This window comes from Narcine bancroftii, chromosome 5 (genome assembly GCF_036971445.1).
Source record: "Narcine bancroftii isolate sNarBan1 chromosome 5, sNarBan1.hap1, whole genome shotgun sequence".
Lineage (NCBI taxonomy): Eukaryota > Metazoa > Chordata > Chondrichthyes > Torpediniformes > Narcinidae > Narcine > Narcine bancroftii.
In genome coordinates, this window is record NC_091473.1 from 176,187,127 (window position 1) to 176,207,498 (window position 20,372).

The window sequence follows — 20,372 nt, forward strand, 5'->3', positions numbered from 1 at the left end:
TTTGCGACTTTTCCAGAAGTCTAGAACAGAAGACACTTACCACTGGTGAGCAAGCTGTGCACTTATCGAATGCTAGACTTGCTGGAAGGACATTGTCGAATCTTGATAAAAAGCCACGGATCTGGAAAAGAGGGGAATATTTGGTGCTGTTGTAAAGCTTGTTATTATTTGTTGCCTCCACCCATGAACTAACTCTCAAGGGCTAGGGCTGTTATTTTGCTTTATTCTTTCAAGCTTCCTCTCCTTGCTTCTCAAATCCTTTAATCTGCCTGTTTTTAAATGAACTATTTAATCCCCTTTCTTAAATTAGCCTGCGTCGGTGGTGGCTGGAACTATGCACAAGTGCGCACCTCCCAGAGCTGTAAAGTTGCAACGTAATATCATAACTCTTGCATTCTATGCACTAATCAATTAAGGCAAGGAGGTCTTGAACCTTCTTCACCATTTTATTAACTGGTGCTGCCACTTTCAGGAAATGATGGGCTTGGATTCAAAGGCCTTGATGTTCAAATCCCTACTCACCGAGTTGATAGCCATCTTGTGTCAGAAGGCTGCGAGTTCTGATCACAGCCCAGAGACCCAAGCACAAAATTCCATTTCCTGACATGTTTCTTTTGTGACAAGAATAATCACAGTTCAAAATTAAAAACTCCCATTTGTAAAAGAATGCACAAGGTGATATACAAATAAAATTCTTCCTTTTAAACTTATTAGTTCTCATTAGTATTCAGCTGAGCAGTGAAAATGGAATAATTTATCTCAGCAATTTTCATAATGTGCAAATACATTCACAATTTTTCTTAACCTTCTAGAGTCACAAAGACAAAGTTATATAGCATAGAAATTGGCCCTTCAGCCCACTGAAAATATGGCACTTTCAAGCCTATCTACCCTATTCCCCATTAATTCCATATTCCTCTAGGCCTTTTAAAGTACCTGTCCAGATTCCACTTATATGTCACTACTATTCCTGTCTTCAGCACCTCCTCTGGCAGTTCATTTCAGACACCATTTGTTTTAAAACGCACCTTTCTAATCCCGTTGAAACCCCCTCCCTTTCTCCTTAAGCATATGTCCTCTAGTTTTAGAAACACCTTCCCAGGGAAACGGGCTACCTGCCCCATCTATGCCTCTCATAATACCCTAGCAATTCGTAGATTTATTATTGTTTTTCTAAACTTCCAATACTTGGGCAGCACGGTTGCTGTAGCGGTTAGCGCAACACCTTAACTGTGCCAGCAATAGGGACTGGGGTTCGAATCCCATGCTGTCTATGAGGAGTTTGCACGTTCTCCCCATGTCTGCATGGGTTTCCCTGGGGCTCCAGTTTCCTCCAACCATTCAAAACATACCAGGGTGTAGATTAATTGAGTGTAAATTAGGCGGCATGGACTTGTGGGCCGAAATGGCCTGTTACTGTGCTGTATGTCTAAATTTTTTTAAATATAATTTGAACTCTAGACTGCACACAATACCAGATTTAGCCTAATTTTGGTGCTGTGCACGTTCATCACACCCATAGTTTATATTCTCTACATATATGAAACCATAAATCTGATAAGCACAAGTACAGACACCTACTGTCTTCCCTCCAATTAATAAATATTTCAAGTGCTTTAACCCACCACCGTCTTACTCTCCAAACACGTTGCAATCTTAGTTGCAGTAAATATATTTGTTTGATTGTGGCACCACCTAGAGTCAAGAGTTTCTATTGCCAGAGATTCAAAATCCAAATTTATTTTTTTCAACAATCTTGCTGATATGGTTAAAGCACTTTACTGAAAAGGGAATAAAAATACATCTACTGCAATGGCAAATACCTGTACCAAAGAAATTAAATACAACCCAAGATAACCAATAAATATAAATGACACACAAGAGTAGGAAACACTTTTACCATTTAGAATATCAGTAGCAAAACAGATTTATAGCCAGCCTGGTTATCTGCAAATTAGTTTTTTTTTCCCTGAATGGATTTTGGTTCTATTCACAAGTGGATCAAGGAGCTTCTATTTAGAACCAGGATAGAACCAATCACCATTGTTCAATGCTGCTGAATTATTTAAATATCCATAATTATAAACATGATGAATTTTTGATTTCAACAGTGTTGTCATAGAAACACTGTAGCAGACAACTGCCTTGCATATAATGAGGAGGAAAAAAAGGACTATCCAATTGTGCCCTACATTGTAACATGTTGAGGATTTGAATGACAGAAGCCAGTCCATCCTTCCAGTTCGCGGGCAGGATAGTTTAATGCCCAAGACTACTGTAGTCTTCTCTACCTCGGAGAGACTGGGCACAGACTGGGAGATCGCTTCGCTGAGCACCTTTGCTCCATCCGCAACAGTAAAAGAGACCTCAAAGTGGTCAACCATTTCAGTTCTGAGTCACACTCCCACACTTACATGTCCGTCCATGGCCTTGCACTATCCTACCAAGACCACCCGCAAATTGGAGGAACCACACCCGATTTTCCGTCTGGGCCCTCTCCAGCCAGACGGCATCAACATCGACTTTTCTGGTTTCTGCTAACCTGCTCTCCTCTTCCCCAGCCCAGTTCTCCTCCCTCCCTTCACCTAACCACCCCACTTCCCGCTGATCGCTACTGTCCCCTCCCTCCATATCTATCACTTCCAGCCTTTGCGTCCACATCGCCCTCCCCCTACACTTTTGTTCAGACGCCTGCCGACATCTTTCCATGCCTGGATGAAGGGCTCTAGCCCAAAACATCGGTTACGTATTTTTACCTTTGCTGTATAAAGGGCACTGCTTGACCTGCTGAGTTTCTCCAGCTTTGTTTTTACTACTAAATGGTACAGTGAATCAGGCAAAAAAAAAATGAAACCAATATTGAATTACACAAGACTTCCTTGAAAAGACTGCATTATATATCTGCTCTGTTGAAATCTCTACATAGTGCTTCTAGATATTGCATTCATATGCTAAGCATTGGATTCTTCCAAGCATAAATTACTTAATTGGCAAGCAGGATGGCAGGAATACACGCCAAATTATAGAGTAGGGCTGTATGCCTCGGTGAACTCCCTTAGGACACAAATTGCAGTTGCTATAACTTTTCCTCATCACTTCCATCCTTCCTAAATCCTCTCTGCGGCCATGAAATTTTTCCAGAAGCAAGCGTCACAGAAGAGGGATAGAAAAATAAAACATGAACATGAAATGCAATCTCAGATGACAAATACAAATCAAGTACAAAGGGAGTGGGAAAGGTTCCTGCACAGTACTGGAACAGAATGTTAACATTTATCTCCCAATAAAATATTGGAAAAGAAAAAGAGTATTTAAAAACATTTTCACAAATAAGATGCTGACAACATGGAATGCTTTAAAATTATTATTTGTGCTTATTAAAGACCTGTTAGTTTAACACGAGGTGGAGAATGAATATGGCTGGAATTTATCATCGTGGACAGAGTGACTCAGCGGATGAACAAGTACACGCTCCAAGCATTTGTGGAAGGCAAAACATAGAAACATAGAAGATAGGAGCAGTAGGTCATTCGACCCCTCGAGCCTGCTCCGCCATTCAACGAGATCATGGCTGATCTTAAAGTTCAGTACCCCGTCCCCGCCTTCTCTCCGTAACCTTTAATACCCTTATACTGAAGAAATAGATCTAATTCCCTCTTAAATAGATTTAATGAACCTGCCTCTACTGCCCTCTGTGGCAATGAGTTCCACAGATTCACCACCCTCTGGGTCAAGAAATTCCTCCTCATCTCGGTCCTAAATGGTTTGCCTATTATCCTCAAACCATGGTCCCGGGTTCTGGATTTTCCCACCATTGGAAACATCCCATCTGCATCCATTCTGTCCAGTCCTGCCAGAATTTTATATGTCTCTATGAGATCCCCTCTCAATCTTCTAAACTCCAGCGAGTACCATCCCAATTTGCGCAATCTTTCCTCATAAGTCATTCCTGCCATTCCAGGTATCAGCCTGGTGAATCGCCTCTGCACTCCCTCCATTGCAAGAACATCCTTCCTTAGATAAGGTGACCAAAACTGCAAAGGTGGGTCTGACTATTCCAATAGATTTTCTTTTTTTTTTTAAAGGCAGCATCACAAAATGCACTGTTCGATGCCTATGAAGGTTGACCCTATGGATTCCGAGACAAAATCTGACAACGTTGCAGACAAGAGCAAAACCAAAATGGAAGTACATCGAGTGAGGTGAAGTGGAAATCTGTTGAGAAGAGCTAGTCTGGGAGTAGGGATGAAAGGTCTGTTTGCAATCGACAGATTGGGATGTGATATCCCCCACAAGTTGTGGAAAATTTCTAAAATGTCCAATTGCGTACAAAGCCAGCGTGAAATACCTGCTCTGCTCACACTAACAACAGAGAGGTGAACCTGTGGGATTACTCACCTGATGAGGGACAAGTCCGAGAGAGGTTGGAGGCTCATTCAGTCGGTCGTCACTGCTGCTGGCTATTGCGTACCCACTGCCAATTCAAAACCAAGCCAGAAAGTGATGCTAATACAACTAGTCGTTTCAAGTCTTTGTTAAAACAAATGCAAGATAAAAAGTGACTATAAATTTCTCAGAAAGTTTGCATTTATTTGTCTCAAATTCGTGAGAAGTGTTCTTCTGCAAACAGACAACAGATTATCTCTACAATTACACACAGTCATGCAAAGGGCACAATTTACAGAGTATAGGGTTGTAACAATGAGGTTCATGCAAGAGCCTAATGCCTGCCAGGAAGGAGCCATCTTTAAGCCCACTAGAGCGCGATTTCACACTATTGAGCTTCTTCCTGATGGGAAGACGGAAAGGAGTGCGTGTCTGGGGTGGGATGGATGCTGTTCAACACAGTGGGAGATGTAGATGGAATCTATGGAAGGGAAGGAAGTTTGTGTTATGCTCTGAACTGAACTTTGCATCTTCTGATCTTGAGGAAAGCAGTTCCCATACCACCCTGTGCTGTATCCAGCAAGTATGCATTCAATGGTGCACCTGTAGAAGCTGTTAAGAGATGGGAGGGAGAAACACCAAATTTCCCAGTCTTAGAAAGTAGAATTGTTGGTGCATTGTCTCATATAACCATATAACCACTTACTGCACAGAACAGGCCAGTTCGGCCCTACTAGTCCATGCCGTAGCAAATCCCCACCCTCCCAGTCCCACTGACCAGCACCCGGTCCATACCCCTCCAGTCCTCTCCTATCCATGTAACGATCCAGTCTTTCCTTAAATGTAACCAATGATCCCGCCTCAACTACGTCTGCCGGAAGCTCATTCCACATCCCTACCACCCTTTGCGTAAAGACATTTCCCCTCATGTTCCCCTTATAATTTTCCCCCTTCAATCTTAAACCATGCCCTCTAGTTTGAATCTCCCCCACTCTTAATTGAAAAAGCCTATCCACATTTACTCTGTCTGTCCCTTTTAAAATCTTAAATACCTCTATCAAGTTCCCCCTCAATCTTCTACGCTCGAGAAAAAAGCCCTAGTCTGCACAACCTTTCCCTGTAACTCAAACCTTGAAATCCTGTCAACATTCTCGTGAACCTTCTCTGTACTCTCTCCATTTTGTTTATATCTTTCCTATAATTTGGTGACCAAAACTGTACACAGTACTCCAAATTTGGCCTCACCAATGCCTTGTACAATTTCATCATAACCTCCCTACTCTTGAATTCAATACTCCGATTTATAAAGGCCAACATTCCAAATGCCTTCTTCACCACACCATCTACCTGAGTATCAGCCTTGAGGGTAATATTTACCATCACTCCTAAATCCCTTTGTTGCTCTGCACATCTCAATAGCCTACCATCTAATGCATATGACCTATGTGCTTGTTCCAGGTCAGATCACTGGAAAAAATTATCCCAAAGAACTTGATGCCATCTGTTCCTTCATCTTCAGCACCATTAACGTGGACAGGCTATGGGCTCTGGCCTCTCTCCTGAAATCAACGATCATCTCTTTTGTCTTATTGTGTGTGTGTGTGTGAGAGAGAGAGAGAGAGAGAGAGAGAGAGAGAGAGAGAGAGAGAGAGAGAGAGAGAGAGAGAGAGAGAGAGAGAGAGAGAGAGAGAGAGAGAGAGAGAGAGAGAGAGAGAGATTGTTATCTTGGCACCATGCCACTAGGCTTTCAATCTCTCTTCTGTATTCCCTCTCACCTTTACTCGATACTGTGGTGTGGTTGATAAATTTGACAATGGAGCCACAACAATACTTATCTGTACAGTTGTGAGTGTAGAGGGAGTGTAGTAGGGGACTGAGTAGACATCTTGAGGAATGCCAGTGTTGAGTGTGATCATGGAGAGGTTGTTACCCATCTTCACTGATTGGTCGCACTAGACAGGAAGTCAAGTATCCAGTTGCAAGGTGGTAGGTGGGTGGGGGGGTGGGGGGGAGCAGGGGGGTGGTTGCTGAGGCCGAAATCTGGAAGTTGGTTACAAGTTTGCTGGGGACTATAGCGTTGAACGCAGAACTACAGACTATTGACAGTAGCCACACAAGCATCCTCATTTTCCAGGTGCTCACAGGCTGAGTGGAGAGCGAGGAAGATGGCATCTCTGTGGTCAGTAGGCAAATTGAAGTGGGCCAAGGATGCCTAGGAGGCTAGAGTTGACTCAAGTCACGACCAGCCTCTCAAAGCACTTCACTTCATGATGCCTGATGTCAAAGCCACCAGTCAGGTGTCATTTAAGCCTGTCATTATGCTTTGCTTTGGGGTGAAAATTCAAAATTAAGAGATACAAAGGGACTTGCGTGTCCTTGTACAGGATACCCTAATGATTAACCTCCAGGTTGAGTTGGTGGTGAAGAAGGCAAATGCAACATTGGCATTCATTTCCAGAAGGATAGCATACAAGAACAGGGCTGTAATGTTGAGACTCTACAAGGCAGTGGAGAGACCTCACTTGGCGCACTGTGCACAACTTTGGATGCCTTATTTGAGAGAAGATGTGCTGGCAATGGAGAGGGTTCAGAGATTTACGAGCATGATGCCAGGAATGAAAGGGCGAGCATATGAGGAGTTTTGCCAGCTCTTGGACTGTACTTGTTGGGAGTACAGAAGGATGAGGAGGACCTCAGAGGCATTTCAAATGTTGAAAGGCCCAGACAGAATAGACGTGGCAAGGATATTTCCCCCTGTGGGGGAACAAGAGGGCACAACTTCAGGATAAAGGGGTGACAATTTAAAACACAGTTGGGGAAATATTTCTTTAGTCAGAGGGACACGAGACTGTAGAACTTGTTGCCACAGGTGGCTGTGGAAGCAAAATCGTTGGGTGTATTTAAGGCAGAAATTGACAGGTATTTGATTGGTCAGGGCTTCAAGGGTTACGGGGAGAAAGCCAGGGAGTGGGGCAGAGTGGGAGGATGGATCAACTCATGATTAGAATGGCGGAGCTGACTCGATGGACCTACTTCCGCTACTTTATATTGTGATCTTGTGGTATTGGTACAATGGTGGCCTTCTTGAAGTGGGAACTTTAGTCTGTTGTAGAAAGAGATGAAAGATTTTTTTTTATATATAGTTGATCCAGTCGCTTTCCATGCATTCACCCGCTGAAAAGCTGCCCTGACTTCAGAGCAGTGACCATTGGTGCGACATTGCTTGTAGTAGTTGACATTGATGTAACCTCTGTGTGAGTTCAGTGTTCAAAGCAAACTTCGGACATGTTTAACCCGTCAGGGAGTATTGCACTGTTGCATTAAGCCATTGTGCTTTGCATTCAGTGATTACAAGCATGTTCTGACATAGTCGCTGCGTGTCTGTGAAGATTAAAGAGGAGGAAGTGCTTGCTGTCTTAAAGCAATTAAGGGTGGATAAATCCCCAGGGCCTGACAAGAAATTTCCTTGGGCCTTGAGGTGGACTAGTGTAGAAATTGCAGGGGCTCTAGCATAAATATTTAAAATGTCCTTAGCCACGGATTGGAGGGTAGCTCTCGTTGTTCCATTGTTTAAAAAAGGCTCCAAAAGGAACCCTGGAAATTACAGGCTGGTAAGCCTGATGTCCGTAGTAGGTAAATTATTGGAAGGCATTCTAGAGATCGGATATACAATTATTCAGATAGCAATTGGCCAAGTTTGCCTAGTCCCACTGACCTGCACCCAGTACATAGTCCTCAATACCTCTTCCATCCAAATACCTGTCCAAATTCCTCTTAACTGTTAAAATTGAGCCCACGTCCATCGAGTCCAAAAGGAACCTTGGAAATTACAGGCCGGTGAGCCTGATGTCAGTAGTAGGTAAATTATTGGAAGGGGTTCGAGAGATCGGATATACAATTATTCAGATAGCCATGGGCTGATTAGGGACAGTCAACATGATTTTGTGCATGGTAGATCACATTAAACCAATCTGATAGTTTTTTGAGGAGGTTACCAGGAGAGTTGACGAAGGACAGGCTACATGGACTTTAGTAAGCCCTTTGATAAGGTCCCACATGGGAGGTTAGTCAGGAAGTTTCAGATGCTAGGTATTTATGCTGAATAGTGAACTGGATTCGATAATGGCTGGATGGGAGAAGCCAGAGAGTTGTGTTGGATGATTGCATCTCAGATTGGAGGCATGTGACTAGTGGTATGCTTCAAAGATCAGTGCTGGGACTATCATTGTGTGTCATCTATATCAATGACCTGAATGATAAGGTGGTAAATTGGATCAGGAAGTTTGCAGATGACACTAAGTTGTAGGGATTGTGGGGAGCGAAGAAGGTTTTCAAAGCTTGCAGAGGGATCGGGACCAGCTGGAAAAATGGGCTGAAAAATAGCAGATGGAATTTAATGGAGATAAGTGTGAGGGGTTGCATTTTGGAAGGACAAACCAAGAAAGGATATACTTGATAAATGGTAGGACACTGAGAATGCGATAGAACAGAGGGATAACAATTCTCTGAAAGGGGTGTCACAGGTAGATGGGGTTGTAAAAGAGAGCTTTTTGGGATATTGGACTTCATAAATCAAAGTATTGAGTACAGGAGTTGGGATGTTATGGTAAACCTGTAAAAGACATTGGTGAGGCCAAATTTGGAGTATTGTGTGCAGTTTTGGTCACCTAACTACAGGAGAGATATCAATAAGACAGAAAGAACTTGCAGAAAAGATTTACTAGGATGTTGCTTGGACTTCAGGAACTGAGTTACAGGGAAAGGTTAAACAGATTAGGTCTTCATTTCCTGGAATGTAGAAGAATGAGGGGAGATTTGATAGAGGTATTTAAAATTACGAGGGGGGACATACAGAATAAATGCAGATAAGCTTTTTCCACTGAGGGTAGGTGAGATACAAACCAGAGGACATGGACTAAGAGTGAAAGGGGAAAAGTTTAGAGTGCACATGAGGGGGAACTTCACAGAGGGAGTGAAGAGGGTCTGGAACGAGCTTCCAGCTGAAGTGGTGAACGTGGGTTCAATTTTAACAGTTAAGAGGAATTTGGACAGGTACTTGGATGGAAGAGGTATGGAGGACTATGTACTGGGTGCAGGTCAACGGGACTAGGCAAAAATAAAAAGGTTCAGCACAGACTAGAAGGTCAATTTTTGTGCTGCAATTTTCTATGGTTCTCTTGAGCTTGGTTCTTTAATGACCTTGTAGAGATCATGCATTCATTTCTTGCCAAAAGGAGGATCTCCTTACTTGAAGGCCACCCTAGCTTACATCGGTGTCGACCTGCAGGTTCATCCTCGTGTTTTGATTGAGTAGTCTCCAAGAAGAAATTGCAACTTCTGATTTGTGGAGATTCAGCTTCACCTCCATTGATCATATCCTCCAATAGTCGAGTGACTGCACTCTTCGTCCAGTTAACAACTCCCTCCAAATAAACTCCTCAACCACTCAATTTTGCATTTCTTCTAACCTACCTCCTGCCATCATTTCAGTTATTAATACGACTGTCTTCAAGCACCCAATAACAACTTCACAGCTTTCTTCCCTCAAATACTGTCTCCTCCTGGCCTTACTTCCAAGAGGTCTCTTCAAATTCAATCTTAATTGATAAAATCTGAATTGTCTAAATGTTGACTATAAAAATGTTTCTAGATATTGGTGTAGATATTTTGAGATCACAGGAGAGGATCTCATTAAAACACACAGAATTCAGGAGGTCTGATAGTTTAGATGCAGTGACATCAGAAACACTGGCAAATTTCTACAGAGGTGTGGTGGAAAGTGTGCTGACTGGCTGCATCACGGTCTGGTATGGGGACACCAATACCCCTGAGTGTAAAGCCCTCTAGAAGGTAGTGGACACAGCCCAGGACATCACAGGCAAAACCCTCCCCACTATTGACCACATCAGGGAGCGCTGTCATCGGAGAACAGCAGCAATCATCAAGGACCCGCACCATACAGTTCTCACTGTTGCCATCAGGAAAGAGGTCTCAGTGCCACAAGACTCGCATCATCAGATTCAGGAACAGCTGCTACCCCTCCACCATCAGACTCCTCAACGATAAACTCAATCAGGGACTCGTTTAAGGACTCTTACTTGTGCACTTTATTGATTTTTTTATTCTCTCTGTATTGCACAGTTTGTTTACATTCATTATCTGTTTACAGTTCTTTTATTTGTTTACATGTTAAACCGTGTACAATTTATTTCTTGCACTACCCATTCGTGGTAATCCTGCTGTGCCCACAGGGAAAAGGAATCTCAGGGTTGTATGTAATGTCATGTACGTACTCTGACAATAAACCTGAAATCTGATGGTGTTATATCCAAGTGGAGCACCTAGCTCCAGAGGTGACAGTCTGAAAATTTGGAATTGACCAAGGACTCAGATGATAAGAAATTTCTTCAGCTGGAAGGTATTAAATCTTTGGAATTCTCAACCCAAAAGTCTATGGGGTCTCAGTTATTTAGTACATTCAAAACAGAATTAAAATTTTGAAACATAAGGGAGTTAATGGATACAGAGTTGGCAGAGTAAATTAAACCCGAGATAAAATATCGGCTGTCATCTTATTCCATGACAGAGCACGCATGAAGAGCTGAACAGATTCTTCTGCTGCTACTCTTTGATCCGGTCATTGCAGCAACCAATTTGTTTGACCTAACTTCCGTCTTTTGGCTCCCCAATTACCTTTAAAATATAATGCTCTCCCATACATTGGATACATCCCCAATGTAGCCATCATCTCTGCTCTCTTAACTCTAAAAGTTGAAGACTTTAATTTGTTGAAACAATCCGCTGCTAAATGCGGCTCAACCAAGTTAAGTACTTGCGAATATGACCTGCTTTTATCTGTCAGAGCTACTCACAGTTAAAGTATGCAAAGACAAACCTTTATAAAGTTAAAAAAAATCTTGTCATTAAAATCGTCTGCTGTTTCTTTCCCCTTCACCTCCAATAGCAAGTGCAGACCTCTCTGGCACTTGCCCCAAAATGTTGTATCCATCTCCAAACTCCACTCATTCTGTCCCACTGCCTTTCATGCTTTCTCCAGCTCACCCTTTTCTGTAACTCAATTTTTAAAACAAAGTGTCAACACCTAGCTTTCCTTCCTGGCCCTCGATGGGTTAATCTTGCTCTTTCCACACCTGGTGATCCACTCTTTCAGCTGTGACAGAATATGTTCTGTTTTATATTGTATATAGATATGATTTTGGGAGATAAACTGTGGCAGGTTTTTTTTAGTGTAAGTCACGTACAAAAACTTCACAACAGATCTCATTTAAAATACTGGACTCTGTTCAAGCCAGACAGGCTGGCTCCAAGAGCCTTTGCAAAAACTTTGGGGAGTGTCCAAGAGACTTCACTAATGGATTGTTGCTTTGAAAATCAACAGATGAAAGAACTCGGAGGATTAGGTTCAGAGCCAAAGGCTGTCTGAGTGAAGGTTACTGTTCTAAGAGGGTCATGTGGCTTTGCAAGCAGAAAGAGTAAAACAGGCTTTTCTCAGAGAGAGAGAGAGAAGAGAGAGAAAGAAAGAGAGAGAGAGAGAAAAATCAGTTCAGCAGCAGCAGCAGCTGGGACTGGAACAGGACAAGCTGGAAAGCTTGTGGAAAAACTCCACTTAGAAGACAGGTTGTGAGTGCTTAGTCAAAGGCCTTGTATTCATGCAAGAGGAGAGGACTGGCTGCCTAATGTTTCACTTGAAATAAGAGAAACGAAAAGGAACTCTGTGGTGACCTGAAAGAAAGAGGTTATCATTTGGAAAACCCTGATGGGGCAAGTTTCTTCAGCAAGACACTGTCGTGGCTGATTAAAAGGGATCAGTTGTGGTTGTCCAGGAACAACAAATCTCCTTCTGAAAACCGACGAGAACCATTTACCTTTCAAGCACCAAAGCCTGGTGAACTTCATAAATGTTAAATTCTGTGCACAGTATAAGAGTTGCCTGAAACCAGTGAACTTGGAGGAGTGAGAAGTGTGATTGGACTGTGAATCAAAGAACTTTTCTGAACTTACACACACCTTACACACATGTGCGCTTAGAATTAGAAGGGGGTGATGTGATAGTGATAAGTTAGAGTTTGATTCTGTTTTCATGTTTAAAGATGATTAAAAGCAACTTTTGTTTAAGTAATCATTTGTCTTGGTGAATATCAATTGCTGCTGGGTTTTGGGGTCCTCTGGGCTTGTAACACAGCGAGTGCAAATATTTTGATTTTGCCATAGTTACACATAAAGTCTAGATACTTAAACTCTTCAGTTACAGCATTTCTCTGTTAAAATTGTAATTGTACATCAATATTTTAACTTACCCTTCAGGATGCTGCAGAATAGAAACCATCAGCTCCACAGCAAGTGCTCCAGCTATCATGGCCAAGCCTGGACGACTCACAGTACACTGCTGGTCCAGAGTGCGGTCTCTCGTTGACTGATTTGAAAAATACACCAAATCACAATGTTGAAACACCTGTTAGTTACTTCACAGCAGTCAACATGGTTTTAGGATGACGGCAAGGTTTTTAGTTTGACACTGTAGTTAAGAGAAACAAAACACCATTTTTTGCCTCCTGCAGCAAGTTTCGTTCTCCAAAGGGCTGCGGGCTTACCCGCTATCTGCCACTGACCCCTGGAAAGTGACAAAGACTAACAGACCACATCCACCCTCGTTGTCACCTGGTCTTTAGCAATTAGGCCAAGGCTAATAAAAAGTATTCATGGGATCAAGAAGTTCTGCTCCACAATAAACACACTGAGGTCCCAACAGACCGTACCATCAATGACCAGTTCTATCCCCAATTAAATAAAATGGTTCCCCGCCCAATTGATCAGGAGCAATAATAACATTTCGTTAACAGGGTAAATTTAGACGAATCTCTCTGATGCCTTCAGTGGTTTATTTGGCTATACCACCTTAAAGAGAAAATGGGTGGGGTCAATACAAAATCCCTGTTGTTCGGAAATCAAGCAACCGGGGAAAAAAAGGAAAATAACCACAGTAAAATCCCCATCATCCGGCATTTACAGGGATTGCAGGTGCCAGAAATGTGGATTTTCCAGTTGACTGTCTCTTCCAATGCCTAACTTCATTAAGAATATACCATTGAAAGGACAAAAGACTGAAAAATGTAAAGTAATTTTAAAAAAGATCAGTATTATAGTCTTTAATTATGTAAAAGTTCACTTTAATCACTTTAATTCACATGACAAATTTACAGCGAACCCTGGTCGCTGAAGCTGTAACTGCATTCGGCATCATAATTAAGCTAATTAAAGCCCTTCCCTCATGCTGACAATCCAAGTCACCTTCTCGGTCAGGCACTCAGCGCAACCTGCTTCACCTCCACGCTAGTGTCCCTGTCAGGCACTCAGTGCTCCCTTCTTTAGATTTGAACCCCATAAGCTAGCGCTGTAACAGCATTAGGCTAACCATGCTGCCACCATAATTAAACCCCTTGCCCCCAATTTTACAGATAAGGCCTTACTAATATACCTAATAATATACTAATAAAAATAAAGACCACTTACGAGGCAGGGATAGGGAGACACTGTGGCAGAGTTGCCCCAGTAGCGAGTGGCTCTTCATCCTGGGCGCCACCACTTTATTTAAACACATTAGGGTCAGGGTTAAACACATCTTTATTGAAACTTTATTCAAACGGGTGCTGCGGGTGGGGTACGTCCGGGGTGGGGGGGGCCCTCAGCTGGTTGAATGTTTGCTTCAAAGGGATTGTGTGCTGCTTCGAAGAACATTGACTCCGCAATTTTAAACTTTATTTAAAACTGTATTTATTCTTATTTATCTTAAATTCTATTTATTTATTTCCTCCAGGTTTTTTTTTTGCCAGTTGTTTGAGTTTCCAGATGATCAAGGCCCTGATAATGGAAATTTTACTGTAGGTAAAAAAATAGGGAAATTTAAAACTGGCACACCTCGCTGTTAGCTCACCAATCATGCAATACATAATCCCAAGCAACCGAAAAATACACTCATCCGGCACCTACCAATGCCCATTGGTACTGGATACCAGGGGGCGGGGGGAGGTATATTGGATCATTCTAAATTTATCTGCAAGATACATCCCAGATAACACCATGGTGAAATCAATATCCCTCCTTCAAGTGCAAACTTATGCACATTAAAAAGTCTGAGCTTCATAATTTTCTATCTTCTTCGCCCTCTGCAAATTCAACATGGATCCTCATCTTCTCCGCTACCATTCAATCACACCACACTTAAGTTAGGTAAAGCAGTTTTGAAATGGATATTTCAGATCAGATCCTGTCTGATCTGCTAAGTATTTTCAGCTTTCACTGCTTTTTTTTTTTAAACAAATTTTAATATACCCATTTTCAATTTCCAATCGAAACTTTCCTTGTACCATACTAAGGGCGAGATATTATTTCCCACATTACTCACATCTCCTGGTGCTACCACATCATTGCAGAAGTAGCAGCCCAACTTGTGGCCTGGAATGTTCGAGAAGAGTGAAGAGCCCACAACGGAGGAAGGAATGGTGGCAGTGGGTAAGGCAGGCTCTCCAGACTCCTGTTTGGGCTTCTTCAGACCATGCCTCATCACAACAAATGTATCGAACCCCAAAGCTGCATTAATAACCAACTGGAGACAAAATAAAATACATTTTTCATCATCATGCCTCCTTTGCTAATAAATTTTCATTTAAGACTTTAACCGAAAGGAGAACCATGTCCAAAAAAAAACATTTGCATGTTTTACACCAGTAGTTCTCAACCTTTTTCTTTTCACTCACATCCCACTTTAAGCAATCCCTATGCCATCGGTGCTCTGTTATTGGTAAGGGATTACTTAAGGTGATATGTGAGTGGGAAGGGAAGGTTGAGAACCTTTGCTCTAGACCAGTGGTCTTCAACCTTTTTCTTTCCACTCACATACCACTTTAAGTAATCCCTATGCCATCGGTGCTCTGTAGTAAAGAGTTATTTAGGGTGGGATGTAAGTGGAGGGGAAATAAAAGGTTGAGAATCACTGTTCGAGACCCAATTGTTACTGAAATATTTTGCTTGAGAAAAATTGTCATTGGCCCATTTTCTTGGAGCTATGAAACCCTGCACATAACGAGTCAATGAGGTACGATTAAAACGGTGGTTTTCACACTTTTTCTTCCCACTCACATCCCTACTTAAGCAATCCCTTACTAATCACAGAACACTGATGACATAGGGATTATTTAAAGTGGCCTGTGAGTGGAGAGAACCACTGCTTTACGCAGTAGATTTTCAATTTTAATGGCTGGATTACAAGATCTACCTCTCAAAGCTGAGAAAGCCACTTGCATCGTGGAAAGAGAAATCAAGCCACAGATATAATTCAAAAAAATCTATACACTTCTAGTTCTACAAGGAAATGCACAGAACACCCTAGTTTGGGCATTTAATAACGGTAGTCGGACTTCAGTGATCATGGCTACATTAAGGAAAACCAAAACTGTAATATGATTCTTCGGAATGCTCAAGGTTTTTGGAACAAGACAGATAAAACAATGGCACAAGTCGAGGTGGTGATATCAGTCAAGCAGCCGTTAATAAGACAAAACTATAGTGTAGTCAAGGTCGCAAAGAAACATGCACACCCTGGAAAGGCAGTCATGATGGAAAACAAGCAGGATATTGAATTTTTACTGGATTACTCATTGTCACGTTTACTGAGATACTGTGAAAAGCTTTGTCTTTACAAGCAGGTCAATCGCTTATATAGTAAGCAGGCTGTGTAAGAACAAAAGTATAGTGGTACAATCAGACAGAAGTGTGGAGTATGGTGATAAGATACACATGTAGAGTATTACAGACAAACAGTGCAAGGCATCATTTTGTACTAATGATCAAGAATCTGATAACAGAAGGAAAGAAACGGTTCTTGAATCTAGAGAGAGGTGCGAGTTTTCAAACTTGTGCATCTTCCACTGAGAGGAGGGAGATGAGAGGGTGACTGAGATGGGATACGTCCTTTGGTACGCTGGCTGCTGAGGCAGTGAGATAGTTTCAATGGAGGTGAGGCTGGTTTGTGTAAAGGCTTAAACTGCATTCACAACTCGGAGCTTTTTGGGGCCTTGGGAAGAATAGTTCCCTTAAGCAAGCTGTGCTGCATTCAAACAGGATACTTTCTATGGTGTATCTAAACAGGAGACAATTCTGATAATACTGCATGTTAACGTATGAAAAAAGAAGCCCTCAAGCAAGTCAGTACAGTAAAGTAGCCTCATGTCATGTCCTTGCAGTCACCATGGAGCAGAAAATACACAGATTGAGTGTGACAAGTACACATTTTTTTTTAATTTTAGATTTGCAAAGTTCAAAAGATTGATCTTTAACTTTCCATCACTGACTCTTCCTCTGTTTGTAAGCATGTTCCTGAGCCAACATCGATATCCAGTGAAATGAGTGAACATCCATTACCTTGCGCTGAGTGGCAGCGATAACTGTGGGAAGCCAGCGGCTTTCACGTGTGTCCATGAGCAGGAAAATGACATCATGTGACCTGATGAGCTTCTCCAGTTGTTCAACATCATTCTGGGCTTGTTGCATCGTCACCTCAGAAAAATTCACTGGGTGACCAGGCATTGGAATGGTTAGGTTATATCCTTCAACTTTCTACAACAACAGAGATAAAAATAGAATCAGTTATTATGTTATCTTAAAAAGAGAGTACCGTTTGTAGAAGAAAATTATTTAAAAAAATTTGAATTCAGATATTTGCAAATTGGCCGTTGTGCTGCCAAGAAAAGTTAAAGGGTGCAAACTGAGGTTGTGAAAGAGACTCCGGAATGCAATTTTAAGATCCAGAATCTACAAACAAATCCAAGGTAGAGAGGAGAATTGTAATAAAAATGTGACTGCAGTGCAACCAACATGTCAACATAAAGTGATCTTCTTTGTCCCCTAATGGAAGATTTGTACGAGAAAGAAAGAAAGGACTTGAAAATCTACAGCACAGTGATGTCTTTGGAATATTCCAAAATGACTGATACTCACAGTATATATACTTTTGGAGAACAAGTGCTGGTTGAAATATCAAGAGAAATCCATGCCCTTCTTTCATGGGTACTTTGAGATACGTGCCAGGACCTCTGTACAGTGAAATGTACTGGCCTGGATTTAACACTACTCTCGATGATGGCATGACAGGTATTTGCCAACATTACCTTGCAATACAACAAAGCTCTCCCATGGCTTATCAATTTCAGAAAAAAAATTAGAATCTTCAAAACTTTAAAGTAAGGTTTCCGATATTTCCTTGATCAAGAATCCACTCAGTGATCTCTCGTTTTACTACAGATTCAACTTGTAAACATTTTCCAACTGACTCGATGAAGATTTTTGTGAGATCGAAAGATTGTAAGTGCGCATATGGGCAGAATTGCATTTTAACTTTTTAAATTTGGTGTTGGGAATGCACCGAAATGAAATCTTGTATCCCTCTTGAAAAGATAACTTATAATTTACAAGATAAATATCATTTCTTTTTGAAAGTTTGGAGCCCATATTTAAAAATTGTTGGTCTGAAGATACAAGCTCTCAATCTGTTCTGATGACGAATCTTGGTTTCACAGCTGCAAAATTGAATTGTATGCATAACTGATTATCTCTTGTTTCCTTGAGTGGGTATTGTAGGGGGAGGAGGGTGGGGAGGTAGGGGAGTATTGGGGAGGGAGAGGAGGGATTGGGGTCATATATTGTCCACATCATATACCTCTTCAGCTGGAAGCTCAGTCCATAATCCCATCATTCCTTGAGTGAAGAAGTTCCCCCTAAACATTTCCCCTTTCACCCTTAACCCATCTCATCTGGTTTGTAACTCACCTACCCTCAGTGGAAAAATACTACCTACATTTACTATGTCTATAGCCCTCATAATTTTAAATACCTCTCTCAAATCTCCCCTCATTTTCTGCACTCTAGGGAATAAAGTCCTAACCTGTTTAACCTTTCACTGTAATTCAGTTTCTGAAGTCCAGGCAACATCCTAGTAAATCTCTGCCCTCTTTCTATCTTTCCTGTAGTTAGGTGACTAAACACTGCACAATACTCCAAATTTAGCCTCACCAATGTCTTTGCCATAACATCCCAACTCCTCGTCTCAAAACCTTATTTGTGAAGGCCAATATGCCAAAAACTCTCTTTACCTGTGACACCACTTTCAGGGAACTATGCATCTGTATTCCCAGATCCTTCTGTTCCACCACACTTCCGGTGCCCTACCATTTACCATGAATGGTCTACCTGGGTTTGTCCTTCCAAGATGCAACACCTCCCACTTGTCTGCATTAAATTCCATCGGCCATTTTTCAGCCCACTTTTCCAGCTGGTCCAGATACCTCTGAAAGCTTTGAAAACCTTCTTCGCTGTCCACAATCCCTCCCAACTTTGTATCATCTGCAAATTTGCTGATCCAATTTACCATAAGGTACAAATTTATCTCCAGTAACTCTAAGGAACCACGTTGCCCCTACTTCAGAGCATTTCTTGATGAATCAATAGTTATAATACATCTTAAACGCACTTCAACTCACTTTTCAAGCAATACGGCCATGCTTTTGCACTGCCAGTGACTAGCTCATCCTTACAAGATAAAAACAGTACAAAAGGCACAATCTCAAATAGCAACGTGTTAAAAAAAAAACCCTAATTAGAGATGATGATCGGTGAATCACCCAGTAAGGTGACGAACCACAATTCTTTGAATTTAAACACTAGCTGCTGAATCATCCTGTTTGTTCAGAAGGGAGCAAGTGGGACATTCAGGGAAGTTTTGCAATTAAAGTAACTTAAATTGTGAACAAAATGAAGTTGAAAAGATTATCAATTACATTCAGTTATCATTCTTGCTTTGGATTCTAGAGTTGCAATCCGAATTTATAGAAGACTTGAGGCTAGATATCAATTAAAGTACAGTGATTGAAGTTCTCCTGGGAAGAGGAGTCAGGAAATTACTGACAACTCTGCATTTATATTGTTATGTTGACACATATGGCACCGACTGAAGAGCAAAATAGCACTGTGCCATTTGTTTATTCCTGTTGTACTTCCTGCAGCACTTCTCAAAGAGGATGTGAATATCCTTGATCTGCTCCAGTATAGATGGCGTGGGCATTTGAGATTAGAGGTAGCAACATTAGACAAGTTTGCTCACTAAGGAACAGCAAAAGCATTGTTCACCTTTCTGAACCTTGCTCATCTCTCTCAATCTTCTCAGTATATAAAAACAAAACTTCCACCTCAAATATCACTGACAATTTTATATTCTTCTATTTAATTTCCGTCATTAGTTACTCTGTGAACTGAAAATCCATTTCAGAGTGCAATTTAGTGCTCCAGTGGCTGTCCAGTCACACATTGGCTAGAACCATTTTCCTTTCTGGAAGAACCAGATTTTCCTTTACAACTACTCAGTACTCCGATACTTTACATACTACACAGGATGTGTTCTCAAGTCCAAGAGCATGAATGGAATCAGCTCTGCAAAGGGCCATTGCATATAGAGAGGTGCATTAATGGCAGTGCTGAGTAACCAGCCGGACTTTTATTCTTCCTGTTGTTGCACCCTCCTGTGCCAGGAGCCCCTTTCACTCTTGCAAGTGATCCCATGAATTAACGGCCAATCGGCCTTTAACAGTGCCTAGTGTGAAAGCAAAATCAGCTCAGGGCCAGCATCAGATGATATAATCTCGTGCGGGGTTTTGGCGGCCTCGACCCCTAGTACAATCCCCGGCATCTGCAGACGCCGGCGTTGCTATCAGGCAAGGGTAGAACGAGTAATTGCATTGTGGGATTGAAATGACCCAAGTTTTTGAGTGAAGGAAGAAAGGATTAAAATGAAGGTATAAATTTTGCCATGGGAAAGTTGTAGTGAGAGAGAGAGAGGAAATAAATAGCAATGAATAGCAATAGTGGACATTTTTAAACAGCGTGGGAAAATTGGTAGAACTATAGCCCACAATTTATAC

General features: G+C 41.7%; 1 protein-coding gene across 5 annotated transcripts in view; it reads right to left on the minus strand.

The window, feature by feature from the left end:
* atg7 (ATG7 autophagy related 7 homolog (S. cerevisiae)) overlaps positions 1–20,372 on the minus strand; it is a 226,296-nt gene that overhangs the window by 142,838 nt on the left and 63,086 nt on the right. For all 5 annotated transcript variants that reach the window (XM_069939867.1, XM_069939868.1, XM_069939866.1 and 2 more), the window contains 5 exons: positions 16,825–17,019; positions 14,810–15,010; positions 12,705–12,820; positions 4,399–4,474; positions 41–121 (listed from right to left, as the gene is read on the minus strand). In XM_069939867.1, coding sequence (XP_069795968.1) covers positions 41–121; positions 4,399–4,474; positions 12,705–12,820; positions 14,810–15,010; positions 16,825–17,019 — 669 coding nt within the window. The remainder of the gene's footprint in view (positions 1–40; positions 122–4,398; positions 4,475–12,704; positions 12,821–14,809; positions 15,011–16,824; positions 17,020–20,372) is intronic.